The sequence below is a fragment of the Lissotriton helveticus genome, chromosome 8, assembly GCF_964261635.1.
Source record: "Lissotriton helveticus chromosome 8, aLisHel1.1, whole genome shotgun sequence".
Lineage (NCBI taxonomy): Eukaryota > Metazoa > Chordata > Amphibia > Caudata > Salamandridae > Lissotriton > Lissotriton helveticus.
In genome coordinates, this window is record NC_136069.1 from 889,518,306 (window position 1) to 889,540,976 (window position 22,671).

The following is a 22,671-nucleotide window of genomic DNA, read 5'->3' on the forward strand; positions in this document are numbered from 1 at the left end:
TTCTCGACAGCAGAGCTGCTGCCGTAGTATGCAAGCTCCAAGTTTACCCCTCCGGAATAAGAATCACTCGAACCAAGGCGTGCTGAAAGCATTTAATTGGTATGGTCACAGATCCGCTTTTCGATAGTCTTATAAGACAGCCACTCCGTTATTGCCTGACGCGTTTCATCATTAGACTTCTTCAGAGGCTGACAGAGATGGTGCGAGTTCCAAACTGCCTCCCTTTAAAATGCTATTGCACGCTCTAGATTGGGGCGGTTACATCAAAGCAAAGCATTGTGGGAGATGCAGTCTCGGTAATTAATTCTCCTGTATGGATGCGCAGAGTTTTCTGTCAAAGTTCATTTCAAACCCTGGATGGGCCTCAATCAGCAGACTGTCACCTAAATCCATCGACTTGGCTCCACAGTAAAGCTCTGAAGTTACCGAGCCTCGTGGCCCCTCTCCATCTTTGGGTCGGGTGGTGCGTTCTCGACAGCAGAGCTGCTGCCGTAGTATGCAAGCTCCAAGTTTACCCCTCCGGAATAAGAATAACTCAAACCAAGGCGTGCTGAAAGCATTTAATTGGTATGGTCACAGATCCGCTTTTCGATAGTCTTATAAGACAGCCACTCCGTTATTGCCTGACGCGTTTCATCATTAGACTTCTTCAGAGGCTGACGGAGATGGTGCGTGCTCCGAACTGCCTCCCTTTAAAATGCTATTGCACGCTCTAGATTGGAGCGGTTACATCAAAGCAAAGCATTGTGGGAGATGCAGTCTCGGTAATTAATTCTCCTGTATGGATGCGCAGAGTTTTCTGTCAAAGTTCATTTCAAACCCTGGATGGGCCTCAATCAGCAGACTGTCACCTAAATCCATCGACTTGGCTCCACAGTAAAGCTCCGTAGTTACCGAGCCTCGTGGCCCCTCTCCATCTTTGGGTCGGGTGGTGCGTTCTCGACAGCAGAGCTGCTGCCGTAGTATGCAAGCTCCAAGTTTACCCCTCCGGAATAAGAATCACTCAAACCAAGGCGTGCTGAAAGCATTTAATTGGTATGGTCACAGATCCGCTTTTCGATAGTCTTATAAGACAGCCACTCCGTTATTGCCTGACGCGTTTCATCATTAGACTTCTTCAGAGGCTGACAGAGATGGTGCGAGTTCCAAACTGCCTCCCTTTAAAATGCTATTGCACGCTCTAGATTGGGGCGGTTACATCAAAGCAAAGCATTGTGGGAGATGCAGTCTCGGTAATTAATTCTCCTGTATGGATGCGCAGAGTTTTCTGTCAAAGTTCATTTCAAACCCTGGATGGGCCTCAATCAGCAGACTGTCACCTAAATCCATCGACTTGGCTCCACAGTAAAGCTCCGTAGTTACCGAGCCTCGTGGCCCCTCTCCATCTTTGGGTCGGATGGTGCGTTCTCGACAGCAGAGCTGCTGCCGTAGTATGCAAGCTCCAAGTTTACCCCTCCGGAATAAGAATCACTCAAACCAAGGCGTGCTGAAAGCATTTAATTGGTATGGTCACAGATCCGCTTTTCGATAGTCTTATAAGACAGCCACTCCGTTATTGCCTGATGCGTTTCATCATTAGACTTCTTCAGAGGCTGACGGAGATGGTGCGTGCTCCAAACTGCCTCCCTTTAAAATGCTATTGCACGCTCTAGATTGGGGCGGTTACATCAAAGCAAAGCATTGTGGGAGATGCAGTCTCGGTAATTAATTCTCCTGTATGGATGCGCAGAGTTTTCTGTCAAAGTTCATTTCAAACCCTGGATGGGCCTCAATCAGCAGACTGTCACCTAAATCCATCGACTTGGCTCCACAGTAAAGCTCCGTAGTTACCGAGCCTCGTGGCCCCTCTCCATCTTTGGGTCGGGTGGTGCGTTCTCGACAGCAGAGCTGCTGCCGTAGTATGCAAGCTCCAAGTTTACCCCTCCGGAATAAGAATCACTCAAACCAAGGCGTGCTGAAAGCATTTAATTGGTATGGTCACAGATCCGCTTTTCGATAGTCTTATAAGACAGCCACTCCGTTATTGCCTGACGCGTTTCATCATTAGACTTCTTCAGAGGCTGACGGAGATGGTGCGTGCTCCGAACTGCCTCCCTTTAAAATGCTATTGCACGCTCTAGATTGGGGCGGTTACATCAAAGCAAAGCATTGTGGGAGATGCAGTCTCGGTAATTAATTCTCCTGTATGGATGCGCAGAGTTTTCTGTCAAAGTTCATTTCAAACCCTGGATGGGCCTCAATCAGCAGACTGTCACCTAAATCCATCGACTTGGCTCCACAGTAAAGCTCCGTAGTTACCGAGCCTCGTGGCCCCTCTCCATCTTTGGGTCGGGTGGTGCGTTCTCGACAGCAGAGCTGCTGCCGTAGTCTCTCGGTAGGATCGAGTGACAAGAGGAGGCCAAAACAAACAGGGAAATTACCATAAGGGGGCAATCGTTTTTTTTGCGTGGGGAGCGCCCGGTACGCGCACCGGGAAGCGGTCCGGGGAGCGTACTATGAGGAAAAAAGAATGATAGACTTTTCAAATATTGTATGTTTATTGATTGTTCGTTTTGTTGTTTCTCTTTTTTGTTTTTTTTATTTAAGTAGCAATATGTAGGTACCAATGCAGAGTCAAAAAATTAATATACACCGTCTCCTTTGTAGATATCTTGCATGTTGTTTCAGAAGTTATTGTGGAATATGGAATTCATACCATAGTGTGTCAGGAAAGCAGAAACAATATGGAGGCAGGAGATGATAAAGAGATGTTAAATACACATTGGAGATAATATAGTTGGAGAAAGGAAGTAACTATGAGCAAAATTACTATGTAACATAAAAAAGTTGCACAGTATACTATAAGTCTGACTTTACATTATAATCAATTTGGTACTAGTTTATGAATTACATATAAAAATGATTAAAGTCTCGAACAATTTTTGGTTATTAAATATAAATTTATTTTTCTGATTCTTTTTCAAAATTTAATAGAACGTCTAACATTTGACTGTCCGAAATGTCTTCTTTTTGACTGAACATAAATTCCAACATTTGACTGTCAGAAACGTTCTCATATTGAATTAACAAATCCACAGATTCTACACATTGTAGAAGTTCATGGTCCCGTGATTCATCCATGAATTCCAAGTCAATGGGTTCAATGATTTCCTCATTGTTCATCTCTAGGACAATTTCAAAGGAAACGTTCTGTTCTCCTTCCATTTTTGTGCTGAAATTTGCATAAAAAATAAATATATCAGTAGAGATAGGGCACTGTTGGGTTTAAGTTCAGACAGTTACTTGTGAGTTTATAACAGAGAAGTAATCTATGGGCACTGTATGGTTTCAGGCGTGAAGTAGTACTATTAAAAAGTGCCTGTGAAGAAGCCTTAGTAAATTCATAATTATACCACAGAAACCTAAATCAAACCATAATTATAATAAACAAGCCTTTCTCAATGTCTAACTCTTACAGAGGGACAGTATATAACTATCTAAAAATGTTTTCCCAAATTAATTTAAAGTGCATGACATAGTTCTCCTTTCAAATTTACAAAATAACATCTTACCTTTTAAAAACAAGTTTAAGTTGTCAGTGAAAATGCTCTTGCGATGTACTTCAGGAAGTAGTAGTCAAAATGGCTGTGTTTCTCTCTCTTTCTTTATATATATTCAGGTTCATAACCAATCAAATGTCAGGTAAAAAAAGTAGAAAATGAAAGTAACATTTTAATTGGTTGTCAATTGCAACAATTCAGATGTGTTTTGTGAAGTAATTTACCTCAGGGTATTTAGAGAGGTCTACAGGCTAAATGGCTAAATGGAATTCCAACCAAATTTGTGAAAATGGTAGGGATTGGTATGTAGTATGAGCTAATCTATATTTGGTGAAAGTGTCTCCAGTGGTTTTTCTGTATATTACTTTCCCACTTTTTTTGAGCGAGCGCTTCCCGGTGCATGCCCCGGTACGCGAACCGGCAACGTTACGGGAGTCCTCCATTTTGTGTTTCGGTAGAATTGAGATACAAGATGGAGGGCAAATAATGTTGAGAATGGGTAGAAGGGGGCACGTTAGACATATCCTGACCCCCTAGGTTTTCTGAGGGTGGCTGAGGAGGCCCATATGTGCGAGAGAAAAAAATTCTAATTTTCGCACGGTTAGCGTCCGGTGCGCGTACCGGGTAGCACTCCGGGGAGCGTACTTTGGTGAAAATTAGTGAAAAAAGTTAGAGTAAAATAATAATTGTGAGTGATCAGATGTAGGGTAGCTCTGAAAAGAGCTTTTGGGTCCTGTGGCTGATTTAGGTACCTACAAGTAGGTACCAATGCACAGTCTTAAATTCAGGATGAAAATTCTGTTCCCTTCATCTGAGAAGTGAACTCCATCTGCTCTGTAGATATCTTGCATGTAGTAACGCAAGTTATTGTTGTAGATGGATCCCATTCCATGGTCTCTCATGTAAGCTGAAACAGACTTATTTACATGCTTCCTCGATTTCTCAATTTGTGGACAAAATTGGTTGGACCACTTCCATTTCTGTCTTTGGCATATATTTGAATATACCAAGGCAGTTTGAGGAAAAAGTGCCATCAATTGCTCAAAGGTGTCCTTTAAAAGCATTTCCAGACCTACCCCAGTCAAAGTGCCCAAGTCATTTCCTCCGCAGTGCACAATTAACAGGTCAGGTTTTGGCAAATGCAAAAAGGTTTTCACCAATGGTATCAATTGGTGACATCTTAATCCTCTGTGGCCAATCCAGTTGATTTCCACATTTTGTAAATTGAGGCTGTGTAAATTTCTGTTATCAGCATACCTTTGAGCCCAGTGGATGTAACTATGTCCAATAATCCAGACAGAAAACATGGTGAGAGGAGGTTCTGCTGCAGTCAGATGAAGTGTGGGAATGAAATGGCAGTTGGAACAGTAGGAGTATGTAATGAAAAAAACTGTGGAGTTTCTGTGGTAATTAATCAGTAGCAGTGATTGGTGGATTTTGATTGCTGAAAACAGAAAGTTAGGGTGCATGGATGAGTTCTTTGAAAGATGTAATTTGAATGGTCAAGAAAAAATCATTTTATGAAAGATTGCACTGGATACGCAGGTGTACTGAGAGTTCAGAGTTCAATTGAAACATTGTTGTGTGAACTTGTAAACATGAGAGGTCTTTCAGGAGGTGGTTGCTAATGAAAAAAGGCAGAAAGGGCAGAAGGGGGAAGGGTGTTGATTTGAAAAAAGTGAGGGAAGAGTTTTGATTGGGTGACATGAGAGATATGTGTGATGAATTACAGCATTTCTGTGCCATTGTTGGTTGCAGCCTCTGGAGTGCATACCTTTTGCTCTGCTGAAGACAAATTGGTGTGTGTCTGAGACTGTTTTGAAACTCAAAAAGTATTTGCTAAGGTGAGAAAAGATTCATGTAATTTAGATAGAGAATAGTATGCTTTAGGGAGAAAATTATGAAGAAAGTTGTGCATTTAAAATGTTGCTTTGTGTCAAGTGTTTTACAAATAGATTTTGTTTCTTTGAGTTACATAGCCACGTTAAAAGTGACGCAAAAATGGTGCAAGGGCCTTAAAAATATGCTTTCATGTGTGTTAGGGCATTTTAAGTAACTTCCCCATGAATGTGGGTAATTAATTGTTTTATTTGATGTGTTTAAAAATGTTTTTTGAAATCAAGTAGGTTTCTTCATATGTAGTGCTAGAGTTAATAGGTTGCTTGGGGCATATTTACAAGGCCTTTGAGTCCCTTTGATGTTATTTTCCCCATTTTAATTTAAGACATTTACCCTTGGTGCAAGGTCCTTGTAAATACGCCGCCATGTGTGCTTGACAAATTTAGATTTTGTTTCTTTGAGTTACATAGCTATGTTAAAAGTGATGCAAAAATGGTGCTAGGGCCTTAAAATACGCTTTAATGTGTGTTAGGGCATTTTAAGTCACTTCCTCATGAATGTGGTTGAATAATTAATTTATTTGATGTGTTTAAAAACGTTTCTTGAAATCATTTAGGTTTCTTGATATGTACTGCTAGAGTTTCATAGGCTGCTTGGGGCATATTTACAAGGCCTTTGAGTCCCTTTGATGTTATTTTCCCCATTTTAATTTAAGACATTTACCCTTGGTGCAAGGTCCTTGTAAATACGCCCCCATGTGTGCTTGACAAATTTAGATTTTGTTTCTTTGAGTTACATGCCCATGTTAAAAGTGATGTAAAAATGGTGCAAGGGCTTTAAAATACGCTTTCATGTGTGTTAGGGCATTTTAAGTCACTTCAGCATGAATGTGGTTGAATAATTAATTTATTTGATGTGTTTAAAAACGTTTCTTGAAATCATTTAGGTTTCTAGATATGTACTGCTAGAGTTTCATAGGCTGCTTGGGGCATATTTACAAGGCCTTTGAGTCCCTTTGATGTTATTTTCCTCATTTTAATTTAAGTCATCTCCCCGTGGTGCATGATCCTTGTAAATACGCCCCCATGTGTGCTTGGCTAATTTAAGTACTGACAGGGTGTGCTTCTACATAGAACCTGTGTTGTGTTTTCAAATTATGACCAGAAAATCGTTTTTTTTTTTTTTTAAACGCTTTTCACATTCATGAGAAGGTCATATTGGTGTCTGTTTCTTTAAATAAATATTTCAGTTTCCACCATGAATCTGTGAGAATTATATTCCTTGTTTGCCGGTTTAAAAACACGTTTCTTGAACTCATTAAGGTTTCACAGTATGTTGTGCAAGAGTTTCATAGTCACTATGATGGTAATGATATATATTTAGAACTGTGTAGGAGGCATGGAGAATCTGAGGCTTCTGTAAGTGTCAAGGGAGGTGAGTAATGTACATTGCTCTGTTGCATACATTCCTCATCTTCTGCGTACTCTTGGATATGCTAGACTACATCTGCACAATGAGATACCTAAGCAAAGGAAACACAAGTGATGTGATTGTGAAATGAGCAAAAAAAATTGCATGTTTTTCAATTACATCACCTGTGTTTGCTAACATTACAAATCACATTGTGCAGATGAGGTTTTGGCGTGTCCAGGGAGACAGAGGAGGTCTGGCCTTTGTTCAAGAGTGCAGTGAACATGACTCACTTCATTGGTAGGGCTGCACATGTATTATCTCCTTTGTACTCTTTAACAAGCCTAAATTTCATCTGCATCCCTGAGTAGGCCTCACCTCAAACAAACCTCTGGATAGGTCACACCTTATCATCATCCTGAATCAATCATTTAAAATGTTAGGGGCAGATTTATGATGGCCGTGCGCCTCTTTTGTGCCGCTCTTGCGTCAGTTTTGTGATGCAGCAGTGATGCAAAAGATGCACGTGTTGCAAGATAGGCCTCACTTCATCTGCAACAACATACTGTCAGTTTAAACTGTAAACATTTAGGACTGTGTAGGGGGCATGGAGAAGCTGAATCTTATGTTAGTGTCAAAATTGATGCATACTGTGGTCACCTTCTGCGTACTCTTTGATATGGTAGACTACATCTGCACAATGAGATACCTAAGCAAAGGAAAGACAATTGATGTGATTGTGAAATGAGGAAAAGAAATTGCAAATTTTTCAATTACATCACCTGTGTTTCCTAACATTACAAATCACATTGTGCAGATGAGGTTTAGGCCTGGTCAGGGACACAGAGGAGGTCTGGCTTTTGTTCAAGAGTGTAGTGGACATGACTCACTTCATTGGTAGGCCTGCACATGTACTATCTCCTCTGTACTGTTTAACAAGCCTAAATTTCATCTGTAAACCTGAGTAGGCCTCACCTCAAACAAACCTCTGGATAGGCCACACCTTATCGTCATCCTGAATCAATCATTTAAAATGTTAGGGACAGATTTATGATGACCGTGCGCCTCTTTTGTGCCGCTCTTGCGTCAGTTTTGTGACGCAGCAGTGATGCAAAAGATGCACCATGTTGCAAGATAGGTCTCACTTCATGTGCAACAAGATACTGTCAGTTTAAACTGTAAACATTTAGGACTGTGTAGGGGGCATGGAGAAGCTGAATCTTCTGTTAGTGTCAAAATTGATGCATACCGTGCTCACCTTCTGCGTACTCTTTGATATGCTAGACTACATCTGCACAATGAGATACCTAAGCAAAGGAAACACAAGTGATGAGATTGTGAAATGAGTAAAAGAAATTGCATATTTTTCAATTACATCACCTGTGTTTCCTAACATTACAAATCACATTGTGCAGATGAGGTTTAGGCCTTGTCAGGGACACAGAGGAGGTGTGGCTTTTGTTCAAGAGTGTAGTGGACATGACTCACTTCATTGGTAGGCCTGCACATGTACTATCTCCTCTGTACTGTTTAACAAGCCTAAATTTCATCTGTAAACCTGAGTAGGCCTCATCTCAAACAAACCTCTGGATAGGCCACACCTTATCGGCATCCTGAATCAATCATTTAAGATGTTAGGGGCAGATTTATGATGGCCTTGCAACTCTTTTGCGCCGCTGTGCGTCACTTTTGTGACGCAGCGGCGGCACAAAAGATGTGCTATGTTGCGACATATTTACAACTTGATGCATCTAGGCAGATGTGTCACGCTGTAAAGTCCTGTGCCACATGAAACCTGCGTCAGGTTTCATGTGGGTGTTTTGTTGGAGGGTGGGCAGGCATTTGCATGAAAGCCCTGTAAAACTAACACAGTAAAATTAAGAAGATTTCACTGAGTCAGCTTTATGGCATTGCTGAATCAAATCCTTAATCCTGTTTGAAACAGGCATAAGGAGTGATGCACCATGCAATGTGTGGCTTGCCCCTGTGCATTGCAGTAGATATGTCGCGCTTATGACGTGATTCCTGCAATGCGCCGCTTTTGTGGAACAGATGCGTGATGCATCTGTGCTGTTTTTGCTCAATGGTGCTCCGCATTGTATATGCGGCACATCATGCGTGGCAGAGCAGTGGCGCACATTAACTGGTGCATCCCTGGGGAATGAAAAGTAACCATGTAAACCGTTTCATTTAAAATTAAATACAACTTCAAAAACAGCTTGTGTGAAGTGTGTTTAATAAAATAGTGAAATATGCTCATAAAATTAGTTCAGATTCACATATAAAAGAGCACAGGTCAAATGTAGAAGCATTCCATTTCTTTGCTACTATTTGTGAGTTTTAAATTTGTAAATGCACTAAAAATTATTGTATGTAGAATTGACAACTAGTATGTTAATTTTTTGACGACTGTTATTGATTTACTGTTTGGTAATAGTGGTTAATAACATTTTTTATTATATTTTACCACAGATTCAACTGCAGATCATTTCAAAACTACAATATGCCATCTAAAGAGAGAACAAGAAAGGCTACAAAACGTCAAAGACAGTAGCTTAGTACATGCTTGCAGCAGTCCTCTACAATAAAAACTCGTCAAGTCACCAAGAAACCTCTGGGTAAGAGAACGAAATCATTCCTAAGAAATATTTTCAGAAAAAAAAATATTACTACAGAACATGTTTTAGTCCAGAAAAAGAGAGCCAATTTAAACGGAAAGGAAAGGCCAATCAAAAATGTTACTGCTAGAGCAGGAGATAACTCTGTGCATGGTAGTAGAAGGAAAAATCAGTTTAGGGACATTCGTAGACGAATGTTCCGCAACAGGATAATTGGCAATTTGTTAAAAAATATTAAGAAAGGTCAACAGAAAGTGCCTTTTTATAAAAGAAAAAAAAATATTGAGAACATTATTGATGAGGCATTCGAAATTAAGCGAAAGTTATTTATTTTGATAATCAATAGAATTAGGAAACTAAACAAGGCAATTTATGATTTCAAATCAAATAGTAGATGGAAGAGAACAGTTAATCGTAGTCATTTTTGTGAAGTATTTTCAGGAGAATGGATGCATAGTTCAAGTTGTGAGGCATTTTTTAATGAGGAGAGTTATTTCCAGGATAATGATTTGGTGCATGCAGTTGACACCAGTGGTCGAGCTTATGATGTGAAAGATGGTAGTCTGGTTGAAAAAGAAAAACTTATGACAACAGAGGCAGAAGAGATGTTAGGTAATGAGGTTTTAGGAAAACGTCCTAAGGGACCAGTGTATACCTGGAAGTGTAGTAGTATTTGCAGTGTGCGACAGGATTCCATCAATTTGCTTTGTGATTTTGTACGGACATTTAATAGGAAAAGTTTGTAACAGAAGATGAAGTTGTTGCAAGAATTAGATCCTTGCAGAGTGAGAGAAGTGACAGGTTTGCATGGTCAATTATTGGCTTGTCTTTCCAGGAGAGTATGCCAGAGTGTTTTTCATCATTTCAGGATGCTAGCAGTGCATCATAATAAAGTGAGGAAATTAGTTAGAATGTTGTATTATGCTAAGAGTCCAGCAATTATACTTAAACAATTATGCACTGCTCTTTTGCATGGTTCTGAAGTAGATGTGAAGAATATTTGTGAAGAAATTGAGTTTTGTTACTTTGCAAGTAAAGAGAAGAATGTTGAAATTGACCCAGAAGAAGAAGGTAATGTGGAAGAGAGTGTACAGGTTTCCAGTACAGATAATTTTCAGAAGGAAATTGCCACGTTTCAGGTGAAATCAAGTGAGAGGCCTAATTTCACTTGTGTGTGTTGTCGACGCACTTATTATAAGAATCAGACTAAGTTAGTGGATTTATATGCAAAAAGTGAAAGGGAAAATATTAGTGAATGGAAGGATTTCGCAACATACTTGATGGTAGAAAATTGTTTTGATTTGGGATCGGATCAACGTGTGTGTACTTATTGTTGTAACAAATTAAATCAAAACCAGATGCCTGCTAGAGCAGTTCATAATAATCTGGAATTGGTTGAGATTCCTTCTGAATTGAAGGATTTAAATACTTATGAATCTATTTTGATTGAAAGTGTCCATCCCTTTCAGGCTATTGTACGAATGGAGCCAAAGACAGTGAAATTGCCTCCATCAGATTTACAGAGAGGATTAAAGGGAAGAGTTGTTTATTTGCCTCTAGATTTGAAGAAAAACATTAATACAAATGGAGTAGAGAAAGTGGAAGAGGATCCTCTGGTTATCTTAGTTAATGGAGTTCCGACAAAGAGTAAGAAAATCTGGCAAGATTTAGTGGATGTTAGGAAAGTCAAAAAGGCAACATTGTATTTGAAGAAAAACAATAAGTACTACAAGAATGTATATGTTGCAAAAGAGGAAGTAAGTGAAGAAGAGGATAGCAATTTGTGTGCTGGTCAAATTGAGAAAGTAGAAGCCTCTAAAAATGAAGAAATATATGAACATTATAGTGTTCATCCTTTGCATTCCAAGGAAGTCATGGGGAATGCTATTGAGTTGTTTCAAATGAAACAAGCCAAAGGGAGTCCCATTAGTGTTTGGGAGGAAAGTTTGGAAGCTCGGTGTTTCCCACAACTATTTCCAACAGGTCAAGGAGGAAGATATGATGAGCGACCTGATCAAATTCCTGCTTCTGAATACCGGACTTTACGATTGTATGCAGAAGATCCTAGGTTTCGTCAATGCATTCCCTATTTGTTTCATCTACTGTTTGAAAGCGATCTGTCTGGACTGTCATATGCAGTGAACCACATCTTGAAAAGTGGTGTACAGATGCAAAATATCTCGGCAAGGGACTTTATGGATAAAGTCAATGTGCAAGACAGTATTTTGGATTCTCACCTGATTAATCTCATGGCGTGTCAGCGTGGTACTAATGAGTACTGGTACCGTCGTCATGGTGATTTAAAATGTATGCTGAGGAACTTAGGAACTCCCACATGGTTCCTCACTCTCAGCTGTGCCGAGTATGGCTGGGAAGACTTACTTGAATTTCTACGAGAGGCAAATGGAAACATTGAAAATATCAAATTCAAGACACCCGGAGAACTGTGCTCTTTGGATCCAGTGAATGTATGCAGGTACTTCAATCATAGATTTGAAGCTATGATGTCTTTCATCATGAACAAGAAAAATCCACCTCTTGGAGAGGTGTTGGATTTCTTCTGGAGAAAGGAGTACCAAGCAAGAGGTGCTCCTCATATACATATGCTGCTGTGGATCAAAGATGCACCCAAATTTGGAACAGATCCGGATGACTTAGTGATGAGTTTCATAGAACAGTATTCTACATGTGCTGTTCCAAAGGCAAAGGAAGACAAAAGCCTAAGAGAACAAGTTTTACGCTTCCAAAGCGATCGTTGTGGAAAGTACTGTCATCGTAAATTCAGAAACAAGGACAAGTTCTACACAAAATGTCGTTTCGCCTTTCCACGACCGGTGATTTCTAAAGGAAGAGTCAACAGTTTGATGTCTTCGCTGCGACATAATGTGATGAAGAAATCACCCAAAAATACCTACAATTTGAAAAGGAACGAAGAGTCCAAGTACATCAACGACTACAACCCAGTGATTTTGTCCATGTGGAATGCTAACATGGATATACAGTTTGTGGCTGATAACTGTATGGCTGTGGCTCGGTATGTGACATCTTACATCACCAAAAAAGAAAAGACAGAATTGAAGGATATGTGGGAGGACATTTCCCATGAAAAGAGCCTCAGTAAGAAGTTGTACAGTTTCAGTCTGAAGATGTTGTCGCATCGAGAAATCGGAGCTTACGAATGTTCTGACCGGTTGTCTTCAGCAAGTCTCTATGCCAAATCCAGGAGTATCATTTGGGCGAGTCTTGGTCTTGCTGCAACGCGTAATCGAGTTCTGAAACCTGTACGGGAAATTGAGTATTTGGCGGAAAAGGAGCCAAACAGTACAGATATTTTGAAGACCAACATGTTGGATACATATTATCCAAATAGAAGCAGTCACCTCGAGAATGTTTGTCTGTATGAGGTTCTACAAAATTACATATTCAAGAGGAACATCAAAGAAGATATTGATAAAGGAGTGTATGCTATAATTGGAAGTGAGGGATGTCTGGTCAAGCAAAGAAAATGCCACTTGGTAAACCATCGAAAATTGAGTGGCGAATCTCCTGAAAGAAAAGAGTTTTTCTATTTAGCACTTTTGCAACTTTTCAAGCCTTGGCGTGCAGAAGAGGAACTGCTTGGAGATTTCCTCTGTTACGAAGACTCTTTCAATGCCGCCAAGGAGACCATAGAATGTCCTGTTTTTCCCAAATATCTAGAAATGTTGAATGCGGAAATCGAGCAGGAAGCAACGATTGCAGCCGAGATTGCTAGAGACAGTTCTCAGGACAGTCAGAGTTCTGTTTCATTGAGTCAGGATCCACTAGGAGGACCAGTTATCCAAAATGAAGCTGCCACTGCCATGATTGAAGTGGAAAGAGCCATGGCACATGCTCAGGAGGATGCGGTTAACTTAGAAGACTTGGAAAGACAACTCAACGTTGAGCAGAGGAAAATATATGACGAAGTTACCAACCAAATAGATCATGGATTAAGTCATGAGAAGAAAGAGTGCTCATGTACGTCGTTGAAGCCTGTCCGACTGTACGTGAGTGGAGAAGCGGGAACTGGAAAAAGTTTCCTCATTAAAGCAATTTCATGTTATTTGCAGAAAAGGACTGAGTCATCGCTGTCTTGTGTTGTCACCGCTCCAACTGGACTGGCAGCACATAACATTAAAGGTATTACTTTGCATCGTCTACTGATGCTGCCAGTGGAGCATGATAACAAATTACAATACCACAAGTTATCTGGAGATGCTTGTTGTGAAGTTTCAAGAGTCTTGAGGAAAATGAAACTTCTTATCATTGACGAAGTAAGCATGGGTTCCAATGTCATGCTTGCCTTTGTGCATTTGAGAATGCAAGAAGTTCTCAAAACAGAGTATGATGTGTTATTTGGTGGCAAACACATCATTGTTTTCGGTGATCTTCTGCAGCTGACACCAGTGAAAGGACAACCTGTGTTCAAAATGCTCACGCATGAAGATACCAGGAAGTGCCTAGGGAGCATTGGCAACGTCAATATATGGTTAAACTTCAATTATGCTGAACTGCGTGAAAATATGCGTCAAGCGAAGGATGAAGATTATAAGAATATTCTACAAGATGTTAGAATCGGAAAAGTGACCGAGCATGGGAAAGAAGCTTTACATGCACGATTACTGTCAAATTTGTATCCAGAAGAAGACGTTGTGCCTGAGAATATTTTTCGGAAAATTACTGAGAAGAAATCTGGAATATGTTTGATGCCAACTCTTGCAGAATGTGCCATCTTCAACAACAAAATGTTGAATTTAGAAAACCAAGAGATTGTGAAACTGGAAGCTATTGACAGAATAGAGCATATGGGAGCAACAATTATTTTGTCTGAGAATTTGAAATCAAAATTGGATTCATTAGAGAAGACTATATCTAAAACTGCTGGTTTTGAAAAGACTCTGAATGTGTGCTTAAATTGCCGTATAATTTTAAGAAGGAATTTACATGTTGAAAGAGGTCTGGTAAATGGATCAATGGGTAATGTTGTTGATTTTGAGAAATACAGAAATAGAGATGGAATTGAATTTTTAAAAATTAAATTTGATGGCATTGAGGAAGTACAGCTAATTGGTCGTTGCTCTGCTAGGTTTTTGCTTGTAAAAGACTTATATGTTCGCCGTAAGCAGTTTCCTGTTTGCTTGGCATATGCGGTGACAATCCATAAATCGCAAGGTTTAAGTGTAGACAGTGCATTGGTGAATATTGGCAGTTCTGTGTTCAAGGAGGGTATGGCATATGTGGCATTGTCACGAGTCAGAACTTTATCGGGATTGTACTTGATTGATTGTGATGTCACAAACATTTGTGCGGATCTAAATTGTGTTAAGGAATACAATAGGTTAAGAAGAGAGTATGCGCCATATTTGCCTCAATATCCTTTGTTTGAGAAACGTGTGGTAGGCCGGAAACGAAGAAATGTGACCAATAGTAGGGAGGTTGTAGCAAAAAGACGAAAAGTCGATGAACCCGAAATTATAAGCAGAAAAAAAATGGATTCTGTTGAAGGGTAGTGAGACAAAATATCGAAATTAAAATATCGATATACAATAATATTGATGTTTTAATTTCGATAGTATAGAATATCGATGTCCAAAATATCGACAGACAGAATATCGTTTTTTTAAGGTATGTATGTTACTAATATCGAATTTTACTAATATCGAAATGTTGTTTAGTGTTATGTATTTTAATGTGTTGTTTATATGTTTGTTAAACATGTTTTGTAATGTATGTTTGAAAATTAGTAAATTTGTTTACATTTTGCGTTTTAGTATCAGAGCGGGTTGTGGGTGTATAGGGGAATAGGGTGGGAAGTAATTTAATAATAATTAATTAATTAATATATGTTTGTAAATATTTTTTATTAATACTTAATTGGTAATTAATTAATATTAATTAGTTAATTAATTAATATAATTTTGTACATATTTTTAATTAATAATTAATTGGTAATTAATTAATATTAATTAGTTAATTACATTAATTAGAGTAATTTTTTTATATATATAATTTTTTGTTCTTGTTAATTAATTAATTGGGAAACAATAATATTAATTAGTAAATTAAATTATTTACAGCTAATGTGCTAATATATTTACTTTATTGTTATTGTTAATTAATAATTAATTGATAATTAAATAATATTAATTATGTAATTAAATTATTTAGAGTTAATGTGCTAATATATTTAATGTGTTGTTATTGTTAATTAATAATTAATTGGTAATTAAATAATATTAATTATGTAATTACATTATTTAGAGTTAATGTGCTAATATATTTAATTTTTTGTTATTGTTAAATAATAATTAATTGGTAATTAAGAATTATTAAGTGAATAAATGATATGATTTATTTCTGTGTAGTGGGTTGTGTGTTTATAGGGGGATAGGGTGTGATATAATTAAATGTATTTAATTAATTAAAGAGATTGTAATTTTCTTTGGTATTTATTGTTAATTAATTAGTAATTAATATGTGTTATTTAGTTCATTTATAATTACATCAATTTAGTACTATTAATTGTTATTAATTGATTAATTGAAATTTATATTAATTGTCTTTTTTATATGTGTAGTGTGTTGTGTGTTAAAGTGGGAGTAGTGTGGGAATTAATTTTTACCCCCATGCTATCCAACGCTTTCCCTACTGTTGCACCCTCTGGAGTGAGAATAGTAATTTTTACCCCTACGCTATCCACCGGGGAAACAACCTTTACAACGCAACTTTTACAACGCACTACCATTACAACGAAATTTTTACAATGCAAAAACCATTACAACGCATGTGTTTACAACGCATGTTTTTACAACGCAGGTACCTTTACAACGCATACCATTACAACGTAAGTATAGGTAAGTATATAATAATATTTTAAATTTTATATGTTTTAGTTTTTTTAAGGGGTATTTTTAGGGTTCAGGGTCAGTTTTCAGTTTTTGGGTAAAAGTGTATTTTTAGTGTTCAGGGTCAGTTTTCAGTTTTTGGGTAAATGGGTATTTTTAGGGTTCAGGGTCAGTTTTCAGTTTTTGGGTAAAGGAGTATTTTTTGGGTTCAGGGTCAGTTTTCAGTTCTTGGGTAAAAGGGTATTTTTAGTGTTCAGGGTCAGTTTTCAGTTTTTGGGTAAAGGGGTATTTTTAGGGTTCAGGGTCAGTTTTCAGTTTTTGGGTAAAGGAGTATTTTTAGGGTTCAGGGTCAGTTTTCAGTTCTTGGGTAAAGGGGTATTTTTTGGGTTCAGGGTCAGTTTTCAGTTTTTGGGTAAAGGGGTATTTTTAGGGTTCAGGGTCAGTTTTCAGTTTTTGGGTAAAGGGGTATTTTTTGGGTTCAGGGTCAGTTTTCAGTTTTTGGGTAAAGGGGTATTTTTAGGGTTCAGGGTCAGTTTTCAGTTTTTGGGTAAAGGGGTATTTTTAGGGTTCAGGGTCAGTTTTCAGTTTTTGGGTAAAGGGGTATTTTTTGGGTTCAGGGTCAGTTTTTAGTTCTTGGGTAAAGGGGTATTTTTTGGGTTCAGGGTCAGTTCAGTTTTTGGGTAAAGGGGTATTTTTAGGGTTCAGGGTCAGTTTTGGGTTTTTGGGTAAAAGGGTATTTTTAGGGTTCAGGGTCAGTTTTGGGTTTTTGGGTAAAGGGGTATTTTTAGGGTTCAGGGTCAGTTTTGGGTTTTTGGGTAAAAGGGTATTTTTAGGGTTCAGGGTCAGTTTTGGGTTTTTGGGTAAAGGGGTATTTTTAGGGTTCAGGGTCAGTTTTGGGTTTTTGGGGTACAGGCGTACAGGGTAAAAATAAAATAAATTTATATTTAAATTAAATCAATTAAATGAAATTAAAAAAAATAAAAATATATTAAATTATTACGTTTTTAATTTATTTTAAATGTATATGTATTAGTTTTAATTTTTTAATTATGTTTTAATGTTTTTATTTAATATTTGTAAAATTATATGTATTTTAAAATTATTTTTACATTATTATTTATACATTTAAAAAACGATATTTTTAATTTCGATATTTTTGTACTACGATATTAATTTTTCGATATTTTTGTACTTACCTTTATGAAGATATGACTCCGATATTTTTGATTTCGATATTTTTGTGTCGATATTTTTGTATGTCGATATTCTGTCTGTCGATATTATGTCAGACATTCCTGTTGAAGATGTTGTTGGTTTTCAATTTGAAAATAGTTCTGGTGTCAACTGCTATGCTAATGTTGTGGTTAATGTTGTCTTTTCTCTAGAAACTTTAAAAGAAGAGATTGTGGTCAATTCGGATCAAAGATTTTGCAGTTTGTTGAATTCTGTGTTAGAGAAATGTAGCACTGATAGAACAAAAATAGAAAGTGTGTCTGAAATTCGAAATCTGTTAGACAAATGTTCAGGTCAAACGCAATTCTCTCAAAATATTCAGCAAGATTGTCAGGAGTTTTTAATGTATATGCTTGATGTATTGCAAGATGAAGGTGTAGATGTAGATCACCTGTTTGGCCTTTCTTATCAATGGCAGCATGACTGCGAGAACTGTAGGGTATCAAGTACTACTAGTGTAGACTCAGAAAAATGTATATATTTAACTTTGCCAGACAGTAAATCAGTGTCCTTTAATAAGCTAGTAAAAGCAGCCGATCACAACATGGAGTGTAGCCAATGTAAGTCTGAAATGTTGTCCACATTATTTATACGAACATATGGCCAGTATGTCATTTTAATGTTCCAACGATGTAGGCCTGATGGAACAAAATTGACAACTTTAGTTAAAAATGTTGTGGCTTCGCAGTTGTCAATATCAGGAAGGACTTTTGTAACTGCAGCAATTATATATCATGACGGTCCTTCAACAACATCAGGACATTACACAGCTTATTTGAAGTCTAGAAACGGCTGGTCATTCTGCAATGATTCTGTTTTAACTTTTAAAAAAAAATTGCCTTTTGACCTTAAAAATTCTTACCTGGTGTTTTTACAACCAAAATTTTAGGGAAAGAATCTCTGGATTTGCTCTGAGGAATTTCAAGAGGTTCTAATGGCTCCTACACTATTTGGCCTTGAGGATAAGTGTAGTACAGAGTCAAAATTTATTTTTGAGTTTTAAGTAGTTACTGAAAAAAAAGGTTTTCTTACAGAAAGTGGTGGGCACGGATTAGTTAAAGGACAACAGAGTATTTCCCAAAGCAAACGGTGTTCTTACCATAACACTTGACGTCATGGAAAAATAACTGCACTTTGAATGAGTTCAGAAAAACTGTTTCTTTTAATAAGCTAATTCAAGCAGCCAATCAAAACATGGAGTAGAGGTAATGTAAGTCTGCAATGCTGTCGACATATTTTGAACAAACTTTTGGTTATAATGTCATTTAAAAATTCCAACTATATAAACCTGATGCAAATAAGTTTTCAACTTTAATTTCAAATGTTGTGGCTACACAGTCGTTGATTTTAGGAAAAACATTTCTAACTGCAGCTATTATATGACATGATGGTACTTTGACAACATCCACTTATTACACATCCTATTCAAAATGTAAAAAAAGCTGATGTTCCGGAAATAAATCAAATTTCAATATGAAACAATGTTGCCTTTTTATTTAAAAATATTCTTACTTTCTGTTTTCAGAAGAAAGAATTTAGGGTAGGTAACTGGCCTATAATGATTCTAGGAGTTGATATAATTTTATGTACTGTTTTAAATTGCTTTGTGATTAAAAGTGATGTAGAGAATTAAATAATTGTAGTAGTCATAGAGGTAGTGTAAGTCTGCTTCATAGTAAGCAGTATCAGTGTCATAGGAAATGTGGAACATGAGTGAGCAAGAAGGGTGAGATATTACTAGTAAAGGATTGTGAAAGTGATCTTGAACGTTTTCTTTCTGAAAGTTGCGGAAAAAGAAAATGACGGGATTTGCTTAGAAGAATTCCAAGAGTTATAAATGGCTCTTACACGATTTGGCCTTGAGGAGAAGTGCAGTAGAGAGCGAGAAGTCATTTATTGTATGTAACATATTTGTCAAAACGATTGAGCTTTTCTTTCAGAAAGTGACGGGCTGAAAATAATAACAGCACAACAGAGTATAAGCTGTTCATAGGACATCCTTCGACGTCATGGAAAGTAAATTACTTTGGAGGAGTTCTGATTTCTGATTGGTTATGTTATATGGGTTTTTTAAACACAATCATTTTGATTGTGTTTTTTATTTTTCCCCGCTGTTATATGATGAATACCTTCAAGTCACTGTTTTTAGTGAAATTTGCTATATTCTAAGAACAGCAAAAATAAACCATTTAACATGTATAATTAATTCTGTACTTTTTGTATTTATGATATACATTTAGAACTGTGTAGGAGGCATGGAGAAACTGAGGCTTCTGTAAGTGTCAAGGGAGGTGAGTAATGTACATTGCTCTGTTGCATACAGTCCTCACCTTCTGCGTACTCTTGGATATGCTAGACTACATCTGTACAATGAGATACCTAAGCTGAGGAAATACAGGTGATGTGATTGTTAAATGAGCAAAAATATTTGCACGTTTTTCAATTATATCACCTGTGTTTTCTAACATTACGAATCACATTGTGCAGATGAGGTTTAGACCTGTCCAGGGAGACAGAGGAGGTCTGGCCTTTGTTCAAGAGTGCAGTGGACATGACTCACTTCGTTGGTAGGCCTGCACATGTATTATCTCCTCTGTACTCTTCAACAAGCCTAAATTTAATCTATAACTCTGAGTAGACCTCACCTCAAACAAATCTCTGGATAGGCCACACCTTATCAGCATCCTGAAACAATCATTTAAAATGTTAGGGGCAGTTTTATGATGGCCGTGCACCTCTTTTGCTCTGCCGTTGTGTCACTTTTGTGACACAACAGCAGTGCAAAAGATGCACCATGTTGCAAGATAGGCCTCACTTCATCTGCAACAAGATACTGTTAGTTTAAAATGTATATATTTAGGACTGTGTAGGGGGTATGGAGAAGCAGAGGCTTTTGTAAGTGTCAAAGTTGTTGCATACAGTGGTCACCTTCTGCGTAGTCTTTCATATACTAGACTACATCTGCACAATGAGATACCTAAGCAAAGGAAAAACAAGTGATGTGATTGTGGAATAAACAAAAAAAATTGAACGTTTTTCAATTACATTACCTGTGTTTCCTAACATTATGAATCACATTGTGTAGATGCCTCACTCAGTCTGTATCTGACACTCTTTCCTTCACTTCCTCTGTCTCCTCTCTCCATCACTCTCTTTTCCTTATTCACCTTTCCTTATATAGTTTACCTTACTCAGTGTCTTTTAGTAGCTTTCACAACTTCAATTTAGTTTTCTCTTCTATCCTTCTTTTCTGTCACTGAAAGTATCTTCTTTTTTTTCTCTTAGTAATTTACTCTATTTCAATTTCTTTTTGTCTCTGACTGTCTATCACCGTTTCTTTCTCTTTTTTTCTGCATGTTTATCTCTAACTTTATTTCTTTGTAAAATTGGATGATTGTCAATCTTTTCCCTTCTCTTTTCTAATTTTTAAATACATGTTTTAATATTTTTCAAATTTTTGTTCTTTCTTTCACAGATTGAAAGTATAAAAATAACAAGTGACAAAGTTAACGACAATTATAAGGTAAATGTTTTGTACTCTTTTCGGTACATTTCTATCACATTTAACTTCTATTAGTTCCACTGCTTCATTTCTTTAACCCTCATTTTCCTGCCTTTGCTACTTCCCTCATTCCTTTCTCTATTACTTACTTACTCTACTCCTTCCACTCCTTTTCTCAGTCCCTCTGTTCTCATAGTTCCTCACTCCTGTTCACTCACTCCGTCTCTATTACTCTCACTGTCTCTGACTGATCACTCTTTCACTACTTGTTCATTATGCTTTCTCCCTGTAGTTCAAGCACACTAAAGGGCATATTATCAATACAGGCGATAAAATTATCGCTGCTTTTATCGGCAGAAAACTGCCGCAAAAGCGGCTTTAGCGGCAGTTTTCTGCCGATAAAAGCAGCGATAATTTTATCGCCTGTATTGATAATATGCCCCTATGTTATTTACATTTCTTTGCTGTTTCAATCATTCCTTTTCTGTCACTTCTTCTTTTCTGCTTTCTGTTTTTTCTCTCTGTTATTCCACATGTTTTAACCTTAGTCACTATCATACATCTTGTTTTATTCCTATTTACTTTTGCTCACTGTTTTCTTAACACTTTCCCTCAGGATTGTTCTTTTAGTCCGGTTCTATCCCTACCTCTTATTCCACATCCTTTACTATTTTTCTTCTTATTTTGAACATTCACTCACATTCTCTAAGAAACTCTTGTTTATTATTCTTCTACTCTATTTTTTCTTTCACTTCCTTATCTATTTTGTTTTTCACAATTATACCCTCTTCCATCTTTTCTTCGGTAAATAGATCTATTAAACAGTATCTCTGTGTTACTCCCTCTAGCTGTCTTTCTTTTAACATTACTCTCTGTTTCCTTCCCTTATACTTACTCTTCTTTTTAAAAAAAAAAAAAATTCTGGTTCGCTTCCAGTTCGCGTACCGGCGCGCGAACCGGGAAGCGAATCAAAAGAAATAGAGGTTGCCAGAGTGCTAAACATTCTAGCAATTTTTTATAAAGGGGAGGTAGTTCTGAAAAGAACTTTTTTTAAAAATATTTTTGTTGTTTTATATATATATTTTTTTTTTCTGAACATTTTTTTACTTTTTTTGTATTTTTTGAACGATTTAAATTTTTTTTTGTTTTTTTTGAGGGGGAACAACGAAAACAGGCATTAGAAAGGGCTCAACAGGAGCAAAAATTTTTTTTATTTTTTGGGGCGTTTTGAGCACTTGTGGTTTTCAAATGCTCTGTTTATCAAATTGATACTCATATTTGCACATGAGAGTAGGTCACCACAATAAAGGCACACTATCTTCATGTGCACAAAATTCTGTTGGATGTTTGGGACCGTTTCCCTCGCCTCTGGTCCCGACAGAGTTACCTGTGCCGATGTACTGGCCACAGGAGTTGGTGGGTTGTCTTGGAGGTGACACATCTCTGCAACGTTGTAATTCAGTGGATGCCACCTCTGCATATGACGGTGCATAGTATAGTTACCATAATTATACTTTTTGTCTGTACCTCTAGATAAAACATCTTTACAAATTAGGCATGTCACATGTCGGGCATTCACTTTTTTTTGGCCTCGAGGAAAAGAATAAAACTGCTAAATAAAATTGTCTTTGTGGTGGGATCTCCGAGGCTCTTCACGTAGGAAC

The 22,671-nt window shown here is 37.4% G+C and overlaps 1 protein-coding gene across 1 annotated transcript; it reads left to right on the forward strand.

The window, feature by feature from the left end:
• The first annotated feature begins 12,697 nt into the window (after window positions 1-12,697).
• LOC144771807 (ATP-dependent DNA helicase Pif1-like) lies at window positions 12,698-17,895 on the forward strand. The gene is made up of 2 exons (XM_078656085.1): window positions 12,698-14,933; window positions 17,577-17,895. Exons 1-2 carry the CDS (start codon window positions 12,751-12,753, stop codon window positions 17,596-17,598), a joined length of 2,205 nt encoding a protein of 734 aa, XP_078512211.1. The 5' UTR covers window positions 12,698-12,750; the 3' UTR covers window positions 17,599-17,895.
• The last annotated feature ends 4,776 nt before the right edge of the window (window positions 17,896-22,671 follow it).

Coding starts and splice junctions, on each gene's coding strand:
- LOC144771807 (XM_078656085.1), top strand. CDS start 12,751: ATGTTGGATACATATTATCCAAATAGAAGCAGTCACCTCGAGAATGTT. Junction 14,934..17,576: donor AAAATGGATTCTGTTGAAGG/GTAGTGAGACAA, acceptor TTCCTGTTGAAG/ATGTTGTTGGTTTTCAATTT.